Source organism: Phoenix dactylifera, chromosome 15 (genome assembly GCF_009389715.1).
Source record: "Phoenix dactylifera cultivar Barhee BC4 chromosome 15, palm_55x_up_171113_PBpolish2nd_filt_p, whole genome shotgun sequence".
Lineage (NCBI taxonomy): Eukaryota > Viridiplantae > Streptophyta > Magnoliopsida > Arecales > Arecaceae > Phoenix > Phoenix dactylifera.
The window spans coordinates 3,663,245-3,683,731 of NC_052406.1; the positions used below are offsets into that span (position 1 = coordinate 3,663,245).

A 20,487-nucleotide genomic window follows, 5' to 3' on the forward strand; every position below is an offset into this window, starting at 1 on the left:
TTTCTTGAAGGTATACTATGTAATCTGGTGGAATTGGAGATCTCCTTACCCTTGATGACCTTCTTAAAGTTGTTTCTTGATCCACTGGTTCTATAGGTGGAGGAGCAACATTCTCAGTGATAACTGGCACAGATTCAAGTGGAACATTAATAGTAGACTCATCCTCCTCCAAATCATTATCAATGATAGGTAGAGGAATCATTGGCTGCTTATTTGAATCTTGCACATCATACGGAGTTTGCTTTTCCTCAAAATTAATTTCTTGAGGTTTTATACTCCCACTGATTTGGTCATTTTCAAGGAATCTAGCATTTCTTGTCTCCACAATCCTCAAAGTATGATTAGGACAATAAAATCTGTATCCCTTGGACTTTTCTGGATAACCAATAAAATAACAACTAATGGTTCTAAAGTCCAACTTTTTCTCTTGTGGGTTGTACACCCTTGCCTCAGCTTGACACCCCCAAATATGTAGATGTCTTAAACTAGGTTTCCTACCTGTCCAAACTTCATAGGGTGTTTTTGGGACAGCTTTAGTAGGAACCCTGTTTAGAATATACGCAGCGGTTTTTAAGGCATCACCCCATAGAGAAATTGGGAGAGTTGAGTGACTAATCATACTTCTTACCATCTCCATTAATGTTCGGTTTCTTCTTTCCGCAACTCCATTTTGATCAGGAGTACCAGGCATAGTGTATTGTGCAACTATACCTTGCTCTTGAAGAAATCGAGCAAATGGACCTAAATGTTGTCCTGTTTCAGTATACCTACCGTAGTATTCACCACCTCTATCTGATCTCACAACTTTAATCTTTTTATTAAGTTGTAACTCTACCTCTGTTTTGAAAAGCTTAAAGGCATTTAATGCCTCAGCCTTGTCATACAACAAGTAGAGATACGCATAGCGTGAGTAATCATCAATAAAGGTGATAAAATATTTATGACCAGTAAAACATGGGGTCGAAAAGGGCCCACATATATCTGTATGTATGGCATCCAATAAATTTGTGCTTCTTATAGCACCTTTCTTAAACTTGTTAGTCTGCTTTCCCTTGATACAGTCTAAACAAGTTTCAAAATCACCATAGTCAAGAGTTGGTAAAATTCCATCATTTACTAATCTCTTGATTCTTTTTATGGAGATATGGCCTAATCTTCGGTGCCATAACATAGAGGAATTTTCATTTATTAGGCTACGTTTTAATCCATAATGATCTTTATTTTGCAGGGATAAAAGGGATAGTTCAAAGGATGTATCAAGGTCTAATTTAAATAAACCATCCTCTAACAAGCAATTACCAACAATAATATTATTCAAGGAAAGGTTTACAAATGACCGTCCAAATGAAACGGTATATCCAAAAGAAGTAAGTTTAGAAACAGATATTAGGTTTCTAGAAAATCCAGGTACATAAAAGGTATTTTCTAGGTACAAAATATGGCCAGTCTTTAAGGTCAATTTGAACGTTCCAACAGCTTCCACATGTGAACGCATCTTATTTCCCATTATGATGCTTCGCTCACTTTCCGTTGAAATTCTTTTGTTTAACAATCCCTGCAAAGTTTTACATATATGGATAGTAGCACCAGAGTCAATCCACCATGTGTTATGAGGTACATCAATAAAATTTGATTCATAACACACTAAGGAAAGAAAAGTACCTTTCTTTTCGAGCCATTTCTTGTACTTGATGCAGTCCTTTTTCAAATGTCCCTGTTTCTTACAGAAGAAGCACTTTATTTGCCTTTTGTCAGTCACTTTGGCTGACACTTTCATTTTCTTCTTCTTAACAGGAATATGATGACTGGTACCGCCGACCTCTTTATGTCCTTTTCCCTTATGAGAGGTGAGATAAACACTCTCTTGTCTCTCTTGTTTCATTCTCTGCTCCTCATCAACACACACGGCTAGAAGTTGATTCATAGTCCATTTTTCTGTATGTGTGTTGTATGAGATCTTAAATGGTGCATACTCCATAGGCAGAGAATTAAGGACAAAGTGTACAAGAAAAGTTTCTGACATGTCTACTTCCAATGATTTTAATTGGGCAGCGATGTCACGTAATTCCATAATGTGCTCAGTATGCCACCATTATCATTATACTTTAAGGAAGCAAACCTTGATATTAAGGTGCTGGCTAGGGCTTTCTTTGAACTCACAAATTGCTCTTCTACTGCTGTTAAGAATTCTTTTGCAGTTTTGCAATCTGGAATTGAGCCCCTTATCTTTCTGGAGATATGATTTTGTATGAGTAAAAGACTTAAGCGGTTTGACCGCTCCCACCTCTCATACAACTTTTTCTCCTCTGGCGTAGTTTCCTCCGTGGGGACAGGTGGCATGTCCTCACGAAGTGCCAGATCAATATCCATGCACCCTAAAGTAAATGTCAGCCTTTCTTTCCATTCCGAGAAATTTGAACCATTAAGTATTGGGATGCATGATGTAGATTGTGAAAAAACTGTCGGAAACAAAGCTGCAAAACATATGCTTACTATCAATATGCATGCTATAATTACGCTAAAACCTTATCTAAATCACTAACCCATATTAGCAATTTAGTGAGTAAATCAAAATTAACTTTACATGATTTACCCCTTTACGATAAAACTAATGTATTAAGTATGATATTTAATGAACTTTATATATCTAGTTGGAAAAAATTCAAAGAATAACAGCCATATCAGCTCCAGATCGGCGGTGGAGCACTAGGCTCACTTAAGTACCAGCCTTTCTTAGGCACGTATGCCTTTTTGACAAGCTTTTCTTAGACACCGTTATTCAATGGATAAAATTTTACTAGATATTGTTCAATAAAAATGAAAAATTCAAGGCCTTTGGGCAACAAGATTTCATCATAAATATCATACTAATAACATTATTTCATCCCACCATTAACTTTGTATAATGATTTCCCTTTGGGGCCGGTTCATTATATATGATGCAACTATTCAATTTCATGAAATGATGATAAAAAGACTCTTTATTGATTAAATTAAACTAAAGCATTCTAAAATTTATGGGATGCTTTGGCTCGTCACCACAAATATGCACAAATTTAATCATTTATATGTCTTTTCCTACATAAGATGCTTTGGCTCGTCTCATGCATATATCATCCTTTTATCATGAAAAATATGAATAATTTAAACAATCATGTATCATCATAAGAAAGCATCTAAATTGATCATTTATGTAATAAATTCATTACAGGGACCAATATGTAATAATTGGTGTACTGATCTGTAATAAATCCTAAGTACAGGGATCAAATAAATATATTTTAGGACCTTTCTGTAACTCAACTTTCTTCTGGGGACCGTATATGAATTTTCTAAAGCCCCTTTTTCAGAATAACATATTGTCAGGGGTTTAACTGCCAAATGCACAGTTTAGTCAAAAGGATTCGGGTTTCGGGTTGCGGGCCGAGACCCAATAACCCGAAACTGTTAATCCCTTCACCCTTTTTTTTTATTATTATTTAAATGGATTCGGATTTGGGGTTGGATTCCATGCCCGAAACCCGAAACCCATCTCTTCATCTTTCCCAAACGAAAGGAGCAGAAGGGGACCAAAACCAGTGGCCCCTTCTCTCCTAAACGACGGCGGCGCAACCGCCACCGCCGGCCGTAGGCGCGGCGGCAGGCCGTGGGGAGGCCACAAGGCGGGGCCGGAGGTCGGGGTCGGCCGCAGGGTGCGGCCGCAGCCCGCGGTCACGGGCCGCAGGGGCGTCGGCCGGGCGCCGCTGGCAGCGGCCGGGGCCGCTTAGCGGCGGGCCGCAGGCCATGGCGGGGCCGAATCCTCTCTTTCCTCCGCCCGCGGTGGCCATGGCGGCCACGAGGAGCCGCAGCCGCTGCGGGCTCGCCGGGACGGCGGGCCGCAGTGGCTGCCGGAGAGTCGTAGGCCTTGGACGGGGAGTAGGGCTACTGGACGGTGGCTCTATTGGCCACCGGTTAGAATGGGGAGGGCCGCGACCAAGACTCGTCGCAGCGACGGCCATGGCAGCGGCTCTCCCTTAATTTTTCTTAAACAAAGGTGGAAGAAGGGGAAAACAAATGAAGGTTTTAGTCCCACATCGCCCAAATGAAACGATTTCATTTCTTTAAGTAATATGGGCAAAAAAATTTCATTCCAAAAGAAGCTTTTAGTCCCACATCGGAAAGCCAAAAATCTTTTATATGTTTAAATAACATCGGGTTCCCAAGGCCTTCCGGTCAGCAGAGTAAATAGGTATAATTTATTTTGAAATCCATCTGCTCTGATACCATTGATGGAATGATTAACTTAATGAATTATAAATCATACCTTGATTCGCTAAATCCATCTGGATTAAACTTTGGAATGCGTGCGCAGCCTCGAGCACCGATGATCTGAACAAAGATTAGCGAGAGACCTTCTGGAGAGAGAGCTCTTAATGCGTGTTTTAGAGAAGGGGTCTAACAGGCTATTTATAGCCCTCTCCAGGGACCAAACGCTGCAGGTGGTTACACCCGTGAAGAGTCACCCCCCCATCAAGGTAACCCTTCACTGCTGTGAAAATACCTTAATGCCCTTGTGATTATCAGGATTTACGAAATTCAAGGGACACTTGTCAAGATGTGGGTTCTAATTAAACGGGATCAAGGTTTAATTAAACGGGATCCAACATTCTCCCACTTGGACCATATTGACGCCATTTGTCAATGTGGGCCACAACTTGACGAGATCCCAACACTGATACCTCAAACCCTGATAAAGATAGGATTCAATCACAAATCACTGAGTACACCTATCAAAAATTTTACTTACTTTACTACCTTGGCAAGCTAGTACCTTTCATCTATATTTATCTGAAAGAAGAAATTTAGTTTCAAAAAATCTAAGGCCGAGGTGATATCATTTAAAGTATCCAATGCTTGTCCTTTAGACATACTCCTCTTAGAACTAAATTTCATATTACAACTGACTAGTTTCCATAAACATGGCTTTTCTTGTTCCTTTTATTCCCTAAGTTCATCTCTCAGATGCCAACGAGTCTTGTCAAATGGGTCAGATAAAGTTTTAACTTTTTGAAAGTAAAGAAGGGAAACCCTCCTACACCATGACTATCGAGATTAAAATTTTTGGAAATGGACCAACAAAGAAGCAAACTTAAAATCCCTATTTGGAACTTGAATCTCTAATTGCTAAGCATGGATATGTGAACACTAGTGGAAATGGACCAACAAAGAAGCAAACTTAAAATCCCTATTGAAACTTGAACCTCTAATTGCTAAGGATGGATATGTGAACGCTAGTGCAAGATTTAGTCCGCTGATCAAGTTGAAAAATTTAGTTCAATTGACATCCAACCGAAGTTGGATTTGAAATTTAGGGTCTACGCCTCATTTCGACCTAACCGATCTCGAACTGTGGATCCTCACCGGCTTTCTCTCTCTCTCGGCCTTCTTTGGAATATCCCCGCCTCGGTCTCGCTTTTCTAGAAGTACTATAATCTAAAGAAGCAATCTTAGGACAGCAGCTGGTGTTTTTTTTTTCTTTCAAAAAGACCGCAAGTTGTTCCGAAGTACTCCCTGCTTCATCAATGAATGGAAAAGAAGATTTTTCTTTGTATCCTCCGAGCAACCATAACGATTTGAAATCATATGGAGGACACCTCCGTAGAATTGGAAACGGCTCCCGTGGTTGTCTGGCGACGACCAAGGGGTCTTGGATAAACTTTTCCACTCTCATTCCAAGATTTCTGCCTTGTAGAGTTGTTGTCCGATTGATATTGGCCTAAGTTTGGCTAGACAAATTTCGCTCAGAAAAGGGCTAGAGCCCGTTTTATCATTTTTTGTGGTATTTAATTGCCGATCATTCCGTAAACCTTGCTGTAATGGAAAGTTCTTCGACTATCGTTTATTTAACATCCGATCCTATCTTATCCCTCCTCATTCTAAAATTTCCAACTCTAACCTTTCCCACCTACCCTGTCACCCGCTCAAAAAAATTCCTAACCACGTATGCTCAACTTCTCCATCCCATCCCTTCTCACTTGGCAGGAGTTTTTTTTTTTTTTTGACGGAAAAACCTGAATTTATTAAGAATGAAAAAAAAATGTTCAAGGATAGAGGAATATAGAGGAAAGAAAGTCTGACAATGGTTACAATGGTTTCATAGAATAATAAAACACAGTCAAACAAAATCTCTAGCTGATTTAGAGAAAGTTGATTAAACGGAGCAAAGATACTAAAAAACAGATAAAAAGATTTAAAGTAGGCCTAATGAGGTTACAAAACACCAGCTTCAAAGATAACAACAAGAGAATGGAATCTTTAAACAAACTACATTTGCTAGCAGCAATCTTCCTATGCTTTCTAATTTATCCTCCACCGGAGCTACTAGGTAGGCTTGATAATCATGATATTTTTTATTATTATTTAAATTTAATTCTAAATAGTTGCAGTTTCTTGTAGGTTGATTCATAGTATGAGCTAGAATACGTCATGTTGTTCTTTGCAATTGATAAGTAACATTTTAGGCCACCAAATACAACCAATTTTAATTAAGGCTTAAGATGCATTTAGTTCAGAAAGATTAATCAAAGCATTTCAAAAAGAACCTAAAGTTTGAAACTCAATCTTAAGTCCATCTATGCAACTTTTGATAGCATTCTTTCCTTCACCAAGTTTAACCAAGACCTTACATAAACTAAGGTGAAAATGCACATTATAAGAACCATGATCGGATCCATTGCAAGGGCAGCCCGGAAGTCCTCAACATCCAATTCTAGCTTACCCTTTATAGCATTGTCTTCAGCCTGCAATAGTCCCATCAACTTCCACTTAATAAATATGCGATAAAATACTAATTTTTATATTTACATATAACTTCTAGAATAAATTAGCTTTCATATGCATCATAATGTTAAACATGTGCAGACATTACACAATGCAATTGTGTGGAAGTAATAGTATGTAGAGTTGAGCCAATAACTGCAGGTTAAAGAAAGAATAACATCATTACAACATAGTATAAAAATTTTCAGCACACACTTAACATGCCACAGATATACAGTTAATATACCACAATATATATTTAATATATTACAAGAGATAGTTAATATAATACAATATATAGTTATTAGATATACGTACATACTAAATATACCACAATAAACATTTAATATAGCACACGACACAATTAATATAAGACTGTACACAACTAATATCTTTAGTACACAATTGTTAGATATGTATATACATTTAATATACCACTATACACTCTTAATATATCACAATGCAAGGTTAATATATCATAATATATAGTTAAGATAACACAGTACATAATTAACATCTCCCGTACATATTTATTAGATATATGTTTTTTTTATATATTTATTTAGTGGTAGGTGTGGCTGATAGGTTGGGATGGGAAAGGTTGAAGAAGATGTATTAGAGGAAGAAAAAATAAAATAAAAAATATATTAGTTAGTTTAGACTTAGTAAAAATGGGTAGAAACTTGGAGTTATAAAAATTATAATTATTGGACTGGGTATTATAGCACGTTCGTGGAGAGACCGGATGTAATTTTTTTTTTTTACTAAAGCTGAGGTTGCTCCATCTGTCTCCACAGGAAGATGCACAAATCTTGTCCGGGTCTAGATTATAATTTATTCTCTCTGAACCACGAAGCACGCAACGAGAGTGGGAATGGGGGTGGGTGGAAAATGTCAGATACGGAGCCAAGAACAGGTGCCCCTCTGACACGGGAGCCATAATGAAAAAGAGTCGCCCTGGCACGCGGCAGTGTCGTGTATCTCGTGAACATTTAAAGAGGTCGTAAAAAATTCCACCAGTTGGCCATTCCAAACTTCTGGAAGGAGAAGACAAAGAATCCCACTATTAAAGCGGTTGCTGCGTTTCGCTTTATCGACTCGAATTATTCTATAGAGAGCGCCACTTCGCATGTGCGGTCCAGCGCAACGAGTCACGTGTCATTCTCCTCCCCTTGGAAGCTTGACAATTGGCTCAACTGCTCCTCTACGAGCAAATAATGGGTTCCATGTATGCAAATGGTTTTAGACACGACGCTAACAATTGGTTTCCTATTCTAGATCCCTAAGAAATTCACCATTTAATTGGTTGGCATATAATCTAACGCGCTTTGGTTATAACCCCTAGGCCAGTGGCATAATCGAATTTGCCGGTTAGATCTAAATAATGGGTTAAATAGAGGAAATACAAGTGGCTTCTCGCGTCCATCTTTGTATTTTTGATGAAATAGGTTGTGCTATTTTAGATATCTAAGTTGATGATGAAAAATTTGTGTTGGAAATAAGATCTGAATTGTGCTTTATATGCAAATTAAATTTTTAGATATAGTAGAATACAATAATAAAATTATAAAACTATGAAAAAGATACTAAAAATTAAATATAGTGTAATACAACAGTAAAATTTTATAATTTACTGTAAATACTAATTTTGCATATAATAATTAATTTAATAATTTTTAAAGATTGAATTGTAATATTATACTAAAATTATGCATCATTTAATGTACGGTTGCATGTGATTCTAAGAAGGTGGACATTTTTTTAGGTTAATAGCATTTATTATTGGGGGGCTAAAATTCAGTGCACTTCCTCACGTGGTGTCACATCCCTGTATACATGACAGCGAAAATAGTGACGGACGGTACAAACTCCACCACGCAAATAAGAAGGGCAGGGACTGGCACATTACAAGTGGTTGACAAATTTTACGTATCCTTGAGACAACAATTTATTTTGGTCCTCTAGTGTATATAAAATGAAAAAATATTGTCTTTAGGTCATCAATAATTATTTAAAATTAGTTCCAGATGCTAATAAACTATAAACCCATGTTCCCTCCCATTCTCCGGCCACCACCGAGCGAGAGAGAGTCCGAAGTCTTCAGTCTAAACGAGTGAGCGGCGAGGCCGAAGCAGCTGTTTTTAAGCCAAAAGGCGGCACCCAAAAAGGAAGGAGAGAAATCCACCCACGGATTCCCCTCCCCTCCCCGCCTTCAAAACCCCCCCCTCTCCACCCCCACACCCCCCGGGCCCTTTCCCCCGGACTGGTACGGTTTTTTCTCTCGTTTTATCTCTCTTTCGGTAGATATAGAATGATAGCTTTGAAATCAAGGGCAGGAATTTTCTCAGCTTTGATTTTTTTTTTCTTTGAATTGATCTGATTTTTTTGATGATTTCTTTCTTCATTTCTATCTAATACTCTGTTCTCAATATGATCTGCTATTAATGGAGTTTGCCGTTTAGAAATGGAGATTTAATTAATTTTTTTGGTGATTTTTTAAGTAATTTTGATCTGGAGTGTTAAAAAATGGGGATCTTTTAGGGGCTGGCTGTTGCTTTCTTCTCCATTCGTTTGGAGATTCTTCTGAATTTATGAACAGAGCTTTCCGGCCCTGGTTGGGTATTTTGATCTGGAGGGCATCTTGCAACTGTTTGTGTGGGTGCTTCCATGTGGGAGACTTCTAGTTGTTGAAGGATGCAAGGCTTTTGTTTAGGGTTTTTCTTTCATCTCTTCTATTTTTCTTTGTGGCGGCTATTAATTGGTTCCAACCAGCTGGCGCTTTATATGTGCTGGTAAGTAAGGAGGCATCAAGGGCCCGCTGTCGAGGTGAATCCTTCCATTTGGTTGCTTATCATGCAATTTATTGAATTCCCAATCACGAGCTTCTTATAATCCTGTAATTCCATGCATGTTAGACTGGTTTTACCTTTGCAAGCTGATGAGTAGATCGAAACCTGATATTTTCCCTGGTTGGTCCACACCATAGGCTCATTTATTTAGATCGCATACTGAGTTTTTTCGGTATGATTTCATTGTTGGTCAAGAATAGTACGAAAAGCTGAATTTGTCGATGTTGGACAGAAAAGAAAGGCTCTATCCCTTTTAAATTTATTTGTGCAGAAAAGGTTTGTGACGACAAACGATGCTACTGTGCTTTCTTTTAGGCTTTTATGCACCTGCACATCACATGGGTCATGGCAAATATGCTGAAAGCTTTCAGCATACGAGCAATTATGATTCTTTAATGTGCATACACTCCTAGGATCTGGATCTTGTGTCATTACTGTTGTTTGAGGAAAACTTCAGCTCTACCTCTAGGGTCTGCATGATTTGTTGAGAAACATTTGTTAAACACTATCAGATGGCGGTTTCACAGTCTTGCATTCTTGCCAAAGTTACAGCAAAAAGGCTAATGGAGTCTAGGTGCATTCTCATACAGACTGCCACTTCGACCTTCTGTTGGTTCTTGCTTTCACTCATGTTCAAGTTTTTCAACAGGGCTTAGTTGCACCAATGCGCTAACTGCTACATCCCAATTCTATGAGTCCAAGATGCATTGACACCTTGTAACGAGATCTGGCTTGTTGCTCTGCTCAGTGAAATTTGCTGTCAAAACAGATTGGCAAAAGAATTCCATATGAGAAGAGATTCTCTTCCAGTGTAGGCTTTTCTGAGTTAAGCAGCCAAGGAAGAGAGATCTTGAGTATTACAAATAGTAGAAGCTGGCTTCTGCGTTGCAAAGATTTTAGGAGGAAGATGGACCTCTTCTTAAAATTGTTCTTTGCCTTGCAAAAGCCAAGAAAGATAGCAAAGGAGTTATTTTATACATGGGCCCAACCAATGATCCCACACGGTGGTTATCTTAGGGTACTGTATGAAAATGGTGGCTAAATACAGCCAGTCCAGATGCCACTTTTTACCTGGAAAAGTAAAAGAACATGTCTTATTTAACACTTATCAGCAAAAATAAGGTTCATTGAGTAGACTTGGTTGCTAGATAGTGACAAGGTGGTCCGAGTCTAGGTTGTATACTATGCATGCCCTATGCTATCGATCCAAGCATGTTGCAGGCTAGGTATTGAATGTGATGGCCCCATCTTTATGAAGCCATAACTTTGCTCAACTTGCATGAATGCGGTGCATTAACAATCTGCTTGCTTGTGCAAAAACTTGTTGTGACCCTTATGGGCATGTGGAAGAGCCCACAATCGTTTCCTTCCATGTTTGTATTTAGCCCTTGCTACTAGGAAAAACTTCTACGTAGGGTAGCTTATCCACTTTGAAAAATCTCTGAAAACTTGAACTTGCACCTGCTTCCTAAGCTCTTCTTTATATTAAGCGTGTTTAAGTATCCATTTCCTTGCACCCACACCCTACCTATTCTTGCACCTGCACCTGATTATGGAAAATAAACGCAGCCCAGGGACTTGCTTATGCGTGTAAAAACATGTGGTCATCCTCGACGGCATGTTAGCAAGCTGCGACATCACACATGGCACATGCATTATACTATGGACCTTCCTTACATGTTTATGAGCGATTAACAACTGCCATGCACATGAGCATCTGGTGCCACCTATGCCTCGATATGGGGCATCCAACCCAATAATCGAGTCAATCCAGAGTTTGACCTCCAGTTATATGAGCTACTTGATTCACATTTGGCTTGGTTTGAGCATAGCCGGCTCTTATTTGGACCATATTGTAGACGCATTTCATCTAATATTCATGTTAAGGCCAGATCATGACTGGCCTGCGGCTAAGCTAGGTCCGTGGCTGGATAGCATATGGTTGCTTCAAGGGATGCAATGCAGCTAACAAATCTTATGCTAGATTGTTTTTACTTTGGCTGAGCAAGCAACATTACTAGTGGAACCTCAAATCACCACCTGGTTTATGGTGCTCATGAAAGTTGTAATCGAGCTGGTGAATTTTCACATAGAGACTATCAACAATGTCCGACTGCTATTTAGCACCATAAATGTTCAATATTCCAGTGTTTGGTATTCCACTTTGATTCAATTCTCAAGTAGAGACTTTTGACAATACCCAATTATTTAGTACTAATTTTCTGTCTTCGCTTTTTGGTTTACTCGCCTTCTGCCCTCAACTGATTCTTCAATATGATATCTCTTTGCTTAACATGCTTTCTTGCTTCTGTATCTGCCCAGAAACCTTATGTCTCCATGCCCATGTCTTTGCATTTCTTTCTTGTTAGTTTTGTGGGGTTCAGTTCATTGGAAGCCTAAGTTGTATTATCCTCTGTCAACTCAAGTTTGAAATTTACATTCTCTATATATTTCTTGTTGCTAGTCTTTGCCATGACTGCGTGAGGCTGTGATGTTCAAACAAGTTTTTTTATATGGCCTGAGTCTTGAAAGCCTCTCATGTGAGGAAACTTCTGAAGTTCAATTATTAAACATATTATAACAGAACACTACCTTTGGGTAATAGCCGGAGGTTCACTCATGTACTCTCCTGCCCAAAAAAGCCAAATTCCTTTCCTAGTTTTTTGTGATTAAACTAGAACCTGGTTAGCTAAGGATTTAGAATATCTAAGTGCAAAGAGCGCCATAGATTCCAGACCATCTAATTTTTTGCAGTAATTACTTCATACTTTAATTTATTGCACAGGTCGATATTACATATCTATATGGTTCAATCAAATAGAAATTAATATCTCGTTTGATATTTTATCATTCCTGAAAGATCTAAGTTTGGATTACAACTTAGATCATGTTTTCACCAGGGGACTTTGTGTAATGAAGAATTTTCACTAATTAAACTATGTAGGGGGCTAAGCACCTCCTGTTAATTTGTAAATGACTTCAATATTAATTGTTTCATCCAAGGTTTTAAGTACAGCTTTCAGGAAGCTGGTACCTCCATTGGTACAGATTGTACTGAGTGTTAGTACAGTATATCTCTTGGTACTGATACTCGGTGCCGTCACTCAGTGCGGTTGGCATGCTAGGTACCATTTCCCTATTGATGTAGTACGGTAGACCCATTAGGGACTGGTATGTTCTGGTGCTTAAACCTTAAATCTTTTGTCAATTTCCTCTCAGACCCACCATCAGTAAGCTGTAGACATGGAATATGACTTGAAGCTAAACAACTACATTTGTGGTGTTCACAACTGAATAAGAATTTGGCTTTACTGGTGCACCGTTGTGAATTGGTTATTTTTGTAGAGAGAAATTTGCCTTAGCTGATGTATAGAGTTTTTTTTTGGAAATTAATGCATTCCTTTAATGAGTATATCTGCTATCTGAAGGTACACATTTTTGTGACATTGTGAATTGGTCATGTTTCGCAAAAAGCATAGCGCACATGATAATCAGGAGGATGGTACTATGCGCCAAGAAGCAAAGGTAATTAGAGTGAACAGGTCCAATTGTCATGTTGACTTGATTTGATGGTCATGATATTCTGGTTTGCATTTGTATATATATTTTAAAAAACTGTATACCTTGATAAATATGCTTTTAGCTTGATTTTTATTTGACAAATACTTCCATTCACTTATAATGTTTTTATATTACCTAATTTAGGTTTGCTAGTATAGCTATCATGGTAGGGTTTCTGAATGCGGTGTTAGTATTTGCTTCAATTATATAGAACAGTTGACGAAGCAAAAGAAAAATAGAAGGTCTAAGACCAGTCATTAGGTAGAGGATGATGACCTAGAGTTTTGAATTTATTCCTGCATGAAGATCTCTTTATATGGTTGTTATGTTTTCAGATTCTGCTCTATTTTCGTAATGCAGAAAGTTATAGGACCTTATATACTACAAAATTGTAGCGAATATTTTTTTAACCTTGTGGATAGTTAATAGGCATTCATTTTACATATTTTTTTCTTGACTATGAAGGAGCAATGAAGAAACCATTAATAATGTTCTTTCCTGTCAAGTTTTGTTCTATGTTTCAGATCGATATACCCCATTTTCTCTTCATTTCTTGCTTTGGAAAACTTTAGGCTATTATGCCTACTATTCTTTCTTGGCAATAGTCAACACACAAAATTAGCATTCTCTCTCTGGAAAAGACTAGCTTTCTATCATTAGTAAATCAATTTTAGCTTTTTGTGAGCTCTTAGGTCACATATGTTAATTAAGTTGGGTACTTTTTGTATATTAGGGCGTGCAAATTAGTTGCACTCTTTGTTTTTTTATTAAGAGATACAACCAAATTCTTTGGTACTTCATTTAATATATACAAGAAAACACATCTCATTGGTTTTTGTTAATCATGCTTTTTCTATAAAGATTTATAAAATATGTTTTTATTCTTTTGAAATTTCTTATAATGGTTAGACTTATTATATTTTCTTTAGTGGAAATATACATGAAAATAAAGTGGGTGCTAATTTTATTCAAACTGATTTTGCAAATTTTCTTTTGTGTCTGGATGTTGGTTTGGGTGTATGTAATTGCATGTCCTTTCATTGTTCAATGCTAGAAGGTGTGACCTGTTTATGTGTATGGATCTCATTCAAAGACTCCAGTTCTTTATTCATTCCAGAAATCTAAACTTTAACATCACTGTACAGAGTGACCCTGTCTCTCCTAGATGATAAAATCTCCAATTCTCCATCTTCCAAAATTTCAGCTAGCCTTCATTCAGCTATACTCTATGCAGTGCCAACCAAGGAAGGCAACATCAGAATCGGCATATATGCCGGTTGGCCGGCGGGATGGTATGGTACACCTTCGTGCCGTGCCGTCCCGACATGAACTGAATAGGCAAAACCGAAAGGGAGAGGGAGAGGGAGGAGATAGAAAAAAAAAGAGAGAGAAAGAGGGAGGGAGGGAGGGAGAGAGAGTGGGCGGCAGCCGGAACAGGGGCGAGGGAGGGAAAGGAGTTTCGAGGCCCTCTCTTCTCTATGCATTGGAACAGGGGTGGAAGCTTTTATTTTGTTTCGAGACAAGGGCTTCCCCTCCTTTTTATATATTTTTTTGATTTTTTAAATGAAGTCGGTAGTGGCTGAAAAAGGGGCGGAAGCTCCTATTTTGTTTCGAAAAAGGGGCAGACCCCCCCCCCCCCCTCTTTCCAATGCATGGAGGAGAGAGGGCTTCGAAAGCCCTCTCTCCCCCCTCCCTTGCCTTTGTTCCGGACACAAATGGCCATTTCTTTCAAAGCCCTCTCTCCTCCCTCGCTTGCCCCTGTTCCAGCCACCACCCTCCCTCCCTTCCACCCTCTCTCTCCCTCTCTCCTTCCACTGATTTTTTGATCTGAAGACCGGAACCGTCCCGATCTGCCACCGGTACGGTTCGAAGCGCCACGAACTGGAAATTCGGGACAGTTCCACGAATGCTGCTGCCAACCTTTTATCTCTATTCTTTTGCTGATAAATTTTATATAGAAAATAGAAGACAACAAATGACTGCAGTTCCATTCTGTTTGGTCTAGACCTTTATTTATCTTCAACTTTTATGATAATAAAGATGCAAACTTATAAACAACTGATTGCTCATTATTTCTTAGTAAAATTTGATGGAATCATGGAGTCATTGGTTCATCCCTTTAAATAATCTAACTGTTCACTCCCTTTTCTTTTACTTACAAAAATTTACATACTGCTCGGGCCTCTTCATTGAGCCAACAAAGTTCTTCGAGGCAATTTCAGAAATCATGAACTGGGAATCATTACATAGAGATTTGATCTAACCTGCATGTACTATCTGTCCTTTTCTATGTACATCATGTGCAAATAAGCCCCTTTGGAATTTTGTTCAGAACTTGTTTGATGTGGTTGAGAGTTAGATGGGGTTAGGTCTCTTAATTTGTTTAGGAGTCCATTTTGTTTCTTTTTGCTTTATGTGACTTGTAAGAAATCAGGACCATTGAGGGTTGGTATTTTGGGATGCTTTTAAGTAACATATGGTATTCTTTAAGAGAGTGTGGGATCTCATCTCATTCTTTAGGAGCTTTCAGTGAGTTGTGACAATTTTATAGGAGGAAAGAGCAGTTCAGCTGAGGAAGAGAAAAGAAATTACAAATACAAAGAAAGAAGAGAAAAAGAGAGACTGAAGGAGGGAAAGAAAGCAAGAAAAAAAGGAGGAAAGAAAGGGGATAAGAATGGGAGGGGAAGGACAAAAATTACGAGGACAAAAGAGAATAGGTAGAGTAGGAGGAAAATAAAGGGAAGAAAGGTGGCCGGTCTCAATGTAGGAGATCACTTAAATGGTTGGTCATACAAGGCCTTTTAACTTCAAATTTTTCTTCTTTTATCTTAAATGATGGAACTTACATCACTTTCAGTAATCTGCTATATATAATGCAAAAGTCTCGATTCCAGTCATGCAAGGCCTACCTATAAGGCCTTCCGCATTATACAAATGCCATTCACTATCTTATTAAAATAAAAATTCTATTCCCAGGTCTCAAATCTCCATATATGCTATTTGTCATTATCTTTCCCTATTTCCATCTTTTCCCTTCCTCCTCCCTGAACACGAGATGTAACCATGGAATCGCAGCAATCCATCAAATGCTCTCCCTCTGTGTTCCTCCATGCATTCCACTGACCTAATTATGGAGTAATTAGAGAGATTTATGGACATTTTAGGTCCAATATCCTTAAGGAACAGGATTTGTTTGGTTGGCTGTAGAAGTGGAAATAGGGGATTTTTTTTTCTAATTCTGGTGGTGGTGGGATATTTAGGAGTTTCTGGTAAATCTTCATCTTTGTTAGTGGATTAGGTTTCAGGGATTGAGAATTGACCCTCATATCCTATCATGGACTAGAACCAAAACGCTCATCTGATACCTTTATCATATCTCATATCTGATTTAACCCATGACAAGAAGTTATCATCTTCATAAACTCATTATATATGAATATGGACAAGAGACCAAAAACCAAGAAATATGCATTCTTAATTCACGGTGCATTTTGCACCTGCTGTGTTACCATGTATATGATTTAATCTAATGCACATGCATGCTCATGCTAATATTGTCACTGTCTGTTGCTATGTAATAGACTTGCTTGACAATTATCTTGGCTTGTTTTCTCTCAATTTAGCATTCCTTATCGGCTCTAGGTCAATTAAGCTTGTTATTTCTCCTGTAATCTCGAGTTATTTGTTTAAGAACATGTTTAAAGAAAGTGCATATGGCGGAACTGCCACAATCAATGGCTCAACCTCTGCAAGTGCATTGCATGTGACTTGGGCTATGTTGTGTGGTTATTGATACTACCTTTTATGTAATACTTAGGTATGTGGAGTTGTTATTTTCTGAACCTTAGAAAGATAGAAGTCAACGCTAGAGCTATGCATATTGAGGTTTCATTTTTTCTTGTATATACAAATTGGTTTAGAACAACTGTTTATATTCTTCCTATGTAATCAGAACTATTTTTTATTTTTTATTAAATTTAATGTATTAATAATCAAGAAATTTGTAAAATGCATGTTATAGATTTTGCTAAATTATGACATGATTACTCCATTAAGAAATATGCCTTGTAGAAAAATGAACCCTAGGTCAAATTTATTAACATCTAAACAGTGTCTACAGTGTTTTCTAAACACTTTTTAGTGATTGTTTTAGATAGAGGGAGCAAAAGACTATTGAAAAGTATGAGTTTTTTGAGATTTGCTAAGCTTTTTTCCTATTACAGAATCATGATTGTTCATGTGATAGTTGCACTATTGGTATTTCAGCCAGGTAAAAGTAACATATGTTTATTGTGGGATTTGCTGACATGCTTTAGCCCAACGATATTCAGCAAATATTATAGATGTTTTTCATGAACTTCTAAAGAGGATGCACAGAACATTACTTTCTAAGAATATCCAATATGTCTGTATAATTTCTTGATGAACAGGTCTGATGAAGCGTCTGAACTCATGCTAGTTGCACTGGGTTCTCATAGACAGAATTGCTTCTAATTTATAGTTTTATTAGTTGTGCATTAAGTAGATACAAATACTTGAGCTTATTCAATATTTATTCTACAAACAGATCAATGAGCTAAGAGTTGCTATCGGACCCTTGTCTGGACGTAGCATACAGTATTGCACTGATGCATGCTTGAGGAGATACTTGGAAGCTAGGAACTGGGATGCTGATAAGTCCAAAAAAATGTTGGAAGAGACGCTTAAATGGCGATCGACTTACAAGCCGGAAGAAATCCGCTGGGTAAGTTCTACTTTTCTGGGACCATCCTTCGCCATTAAATTGTTAGACGAGAAATTAACGTATTCACTACAATTTTTAATTCTTTCAGGATGAAATTGCTAGTGAAGGTGAAACTGGTAAAGTGTACAGAGCAAATTTCCATGATCGAGAAGGAAGAACTGTTCTGGTGATGAAACCAGCAAAACAGGTATGCACTGAATTTTTATTTTCCTTACTGTTTCATTCAAGGACAAGGGTTTTGAACATGTCTAATCTACAGAACACTGCATCACATGACAATCAACTCCGGCATCTGGTATATCTCTTAGAGAATGCGATTCTCAATTTGCCTGAGGGTCAAGAGCAAATGTTGTGGCTGATAGACTTCACTGGGTGGTCATTAAGTAATTCAGTCCCCACAAAGACTGCTCGAGAAACTGCAAACATTTTGCAAAACCATTATCCTGAGAGGCTTACTGCTGCATTTTTATACAATCCCCCAAGAATCTTTGAAGCTTTTTGGAAGGTTTGAGTTCTTACATCCTCTAAGCAATCTATAAGCAAATATAGGAAATTACACTTACATGCACATCTTCCTCATCTATTGTCTATTACCTTGAATACTATTTAGTTAAAAAGATAAACCTGAAAATGGAAAAATGTATGGAATTGTTGTTTCAAATCTCTTAAATCCCAGGATCGATCGAAATGTTTCATGAGTAGCTTCAGTGCATCAGTCTCTTTTTTCTCTTTTCCTCATATGCTGAATATATAAAGCACTCACCGTCACTCTCTTTGTTATATGATCTTCCTCTGACATTGTTCTATTCTCCCATGCAGATTGTCAAATATTTCCTGGACCCAAAAACATTTCAAAAGGTAAAATTTGTTTACCCAAAGAAGGAAGAAAGCATGGAACTCTTTCGTAGGTACTTTGATGTTGAGATACTCCCTGTCGAGTTCGGAGGAAAGAGCAAAGTACAATATGACCATGAAGAGTTCTCCAAGTTGATGTTAAAGGATGACATCAAATCAGCAAGCATTTGGGGTTTGATTGAAAAACCAGCCCAGGTCGACAATGCAACCAATGGGCACTCAACTTCTGAGGTCGCACCAGAACCATCGGGTATTGCTGCACAAGCAAGTTGAGCAAAAGCACCACTAGTAATTCCCCTGCAGTATATAGCTACTTAGCACAATGCGTATCATTTCTCATTACCATTAACAGCTTGACGGTATTCTTCGGGTACCCACTTATACTATGGATCTAGTTCTTTATGTTTCACTACAAATTGTGCGAAGAGATGTTTCTCTTTGCTCGAAAAACTAATTTACTGCAGACAAACAACATTTCTAAAGAGTACATAATGCAGAGGAACATGGTTCTGGTGATTCAGGAAATTATTCTCTTCACTTTTGTTTTGCAATATATTATGATCATTCCAAAATCTAATAATGAATATCCATGTTTCATGAATTATGTTTTGGGATGGCAATTCTCGACACAACCTGTGTCGATCTGACTTAAACAGCTTTGGGTTGGCTATAACTAAACACGCCTGAGAACAATAGGTCAGTCCGACCTAATCTTGTATTAAATCGGTTGGCTTTAGGTTCAAGGAATTGATATGACAATCCTAAGACGACCCATCTATCAAATGGGTATTTTTCACTAAACTAGGACCCAAAGCCATAAAGATTGAGGGCATTTTTGTAAACTTAATAAGAGAGAGGAAAAACCAGGGCTATGTTGCAACCAAATTCCTCCTCTTATCCATGCTTCTATCTACGGCCTCATCTTCTCTTCCTCGCCTCCTTTGCAGCCTGCCCCATCACCCCCATCCTAGGAATGCCATGGATGAGCTAGAGTGGGTCTTCAAGAAGTTCGGCTTAAACAGGGATGCTTGTCGTATAAATAGGTTAAACAAGGTAGGGCAGGTTACTATTTATTAAACAGATCGGAATTAGATTTTAATTTCTGACCTAAAAAGTTTATGTTGAGTCTTTTTTTATCTCAATCTGTCTGACTTGACTTGGATCCTTCCAACCCAATTGATATCCTTAATCATGATAATAGGTGGATGTTCTTTCTTGTTACCATGAAACTAGTTTCCTCCGTGAACTGAATTGCTTGAGTAAACTTCATTAATTTTTCAACTATTTAGCTTGCAATAGGGAAGCTCTAATATTCAAATTTGAATCCACATTCAGCTAATTTGCTCGGTACAAAACTTAGTTATCAGTTCTGAGTGGAGGTTCCTTTAAGCCTCATCAAGCAGGGGGGCAGCCAAAGTGGGTATTCTCTTTCAAAAGGAGATGCTTCTTTTTATTTTGATACGTTCGAGATGAATGACTTAGCTTGTATTGGTTACATAACCTTTCTGAATTTAGAGCTAATTTTTAAAATATGATTTGGACTCATTAATGGATTCGAAGAGGACATCCCAAATCGGGTGCAGATGCTTGCACATAACTTCATTTGGTTGAAGAACATTATGTCCAACCTGTGCAAAAGAAAGAACCATCACCAAACCATCTCATGCTCTCAACTCCACT

General features: G+C 38.0%; 1 protein-coding gene across 1 annotated transcript; it reads left to right on the forward strand.

Moving 5' to 3' along the window:
• Positions 1-8,863: 8,863 nt before the first annotated feature.
• Positions 8,864-19,335, forward strand: LOC103704242 (phosphatidylinositol transfer protein 3). The gene is made up of 6 exons (XM_026803515.2): positions 8,864-9,064; positions 13,076-13,172; positions 17,776-17,952; positions 18,041-18,139; positions 18,212-18,457; positions 18,772-19,335. The coding sequence occupies exons 2-6, from the start codon at positions 13,107-13,109 to the stop codon at positions 19,078-19,080; spliced, it is 897 nt and encodes a 298-aa protein (XP_026659316.2). The 5' UTR covers positions 8,864-9,064; positions 13,076-13,106; the 3' UTR covers positions 19,081-19,335.
• Positions 19,336-20,487: the final 1,152 nt, after the last annotated feature.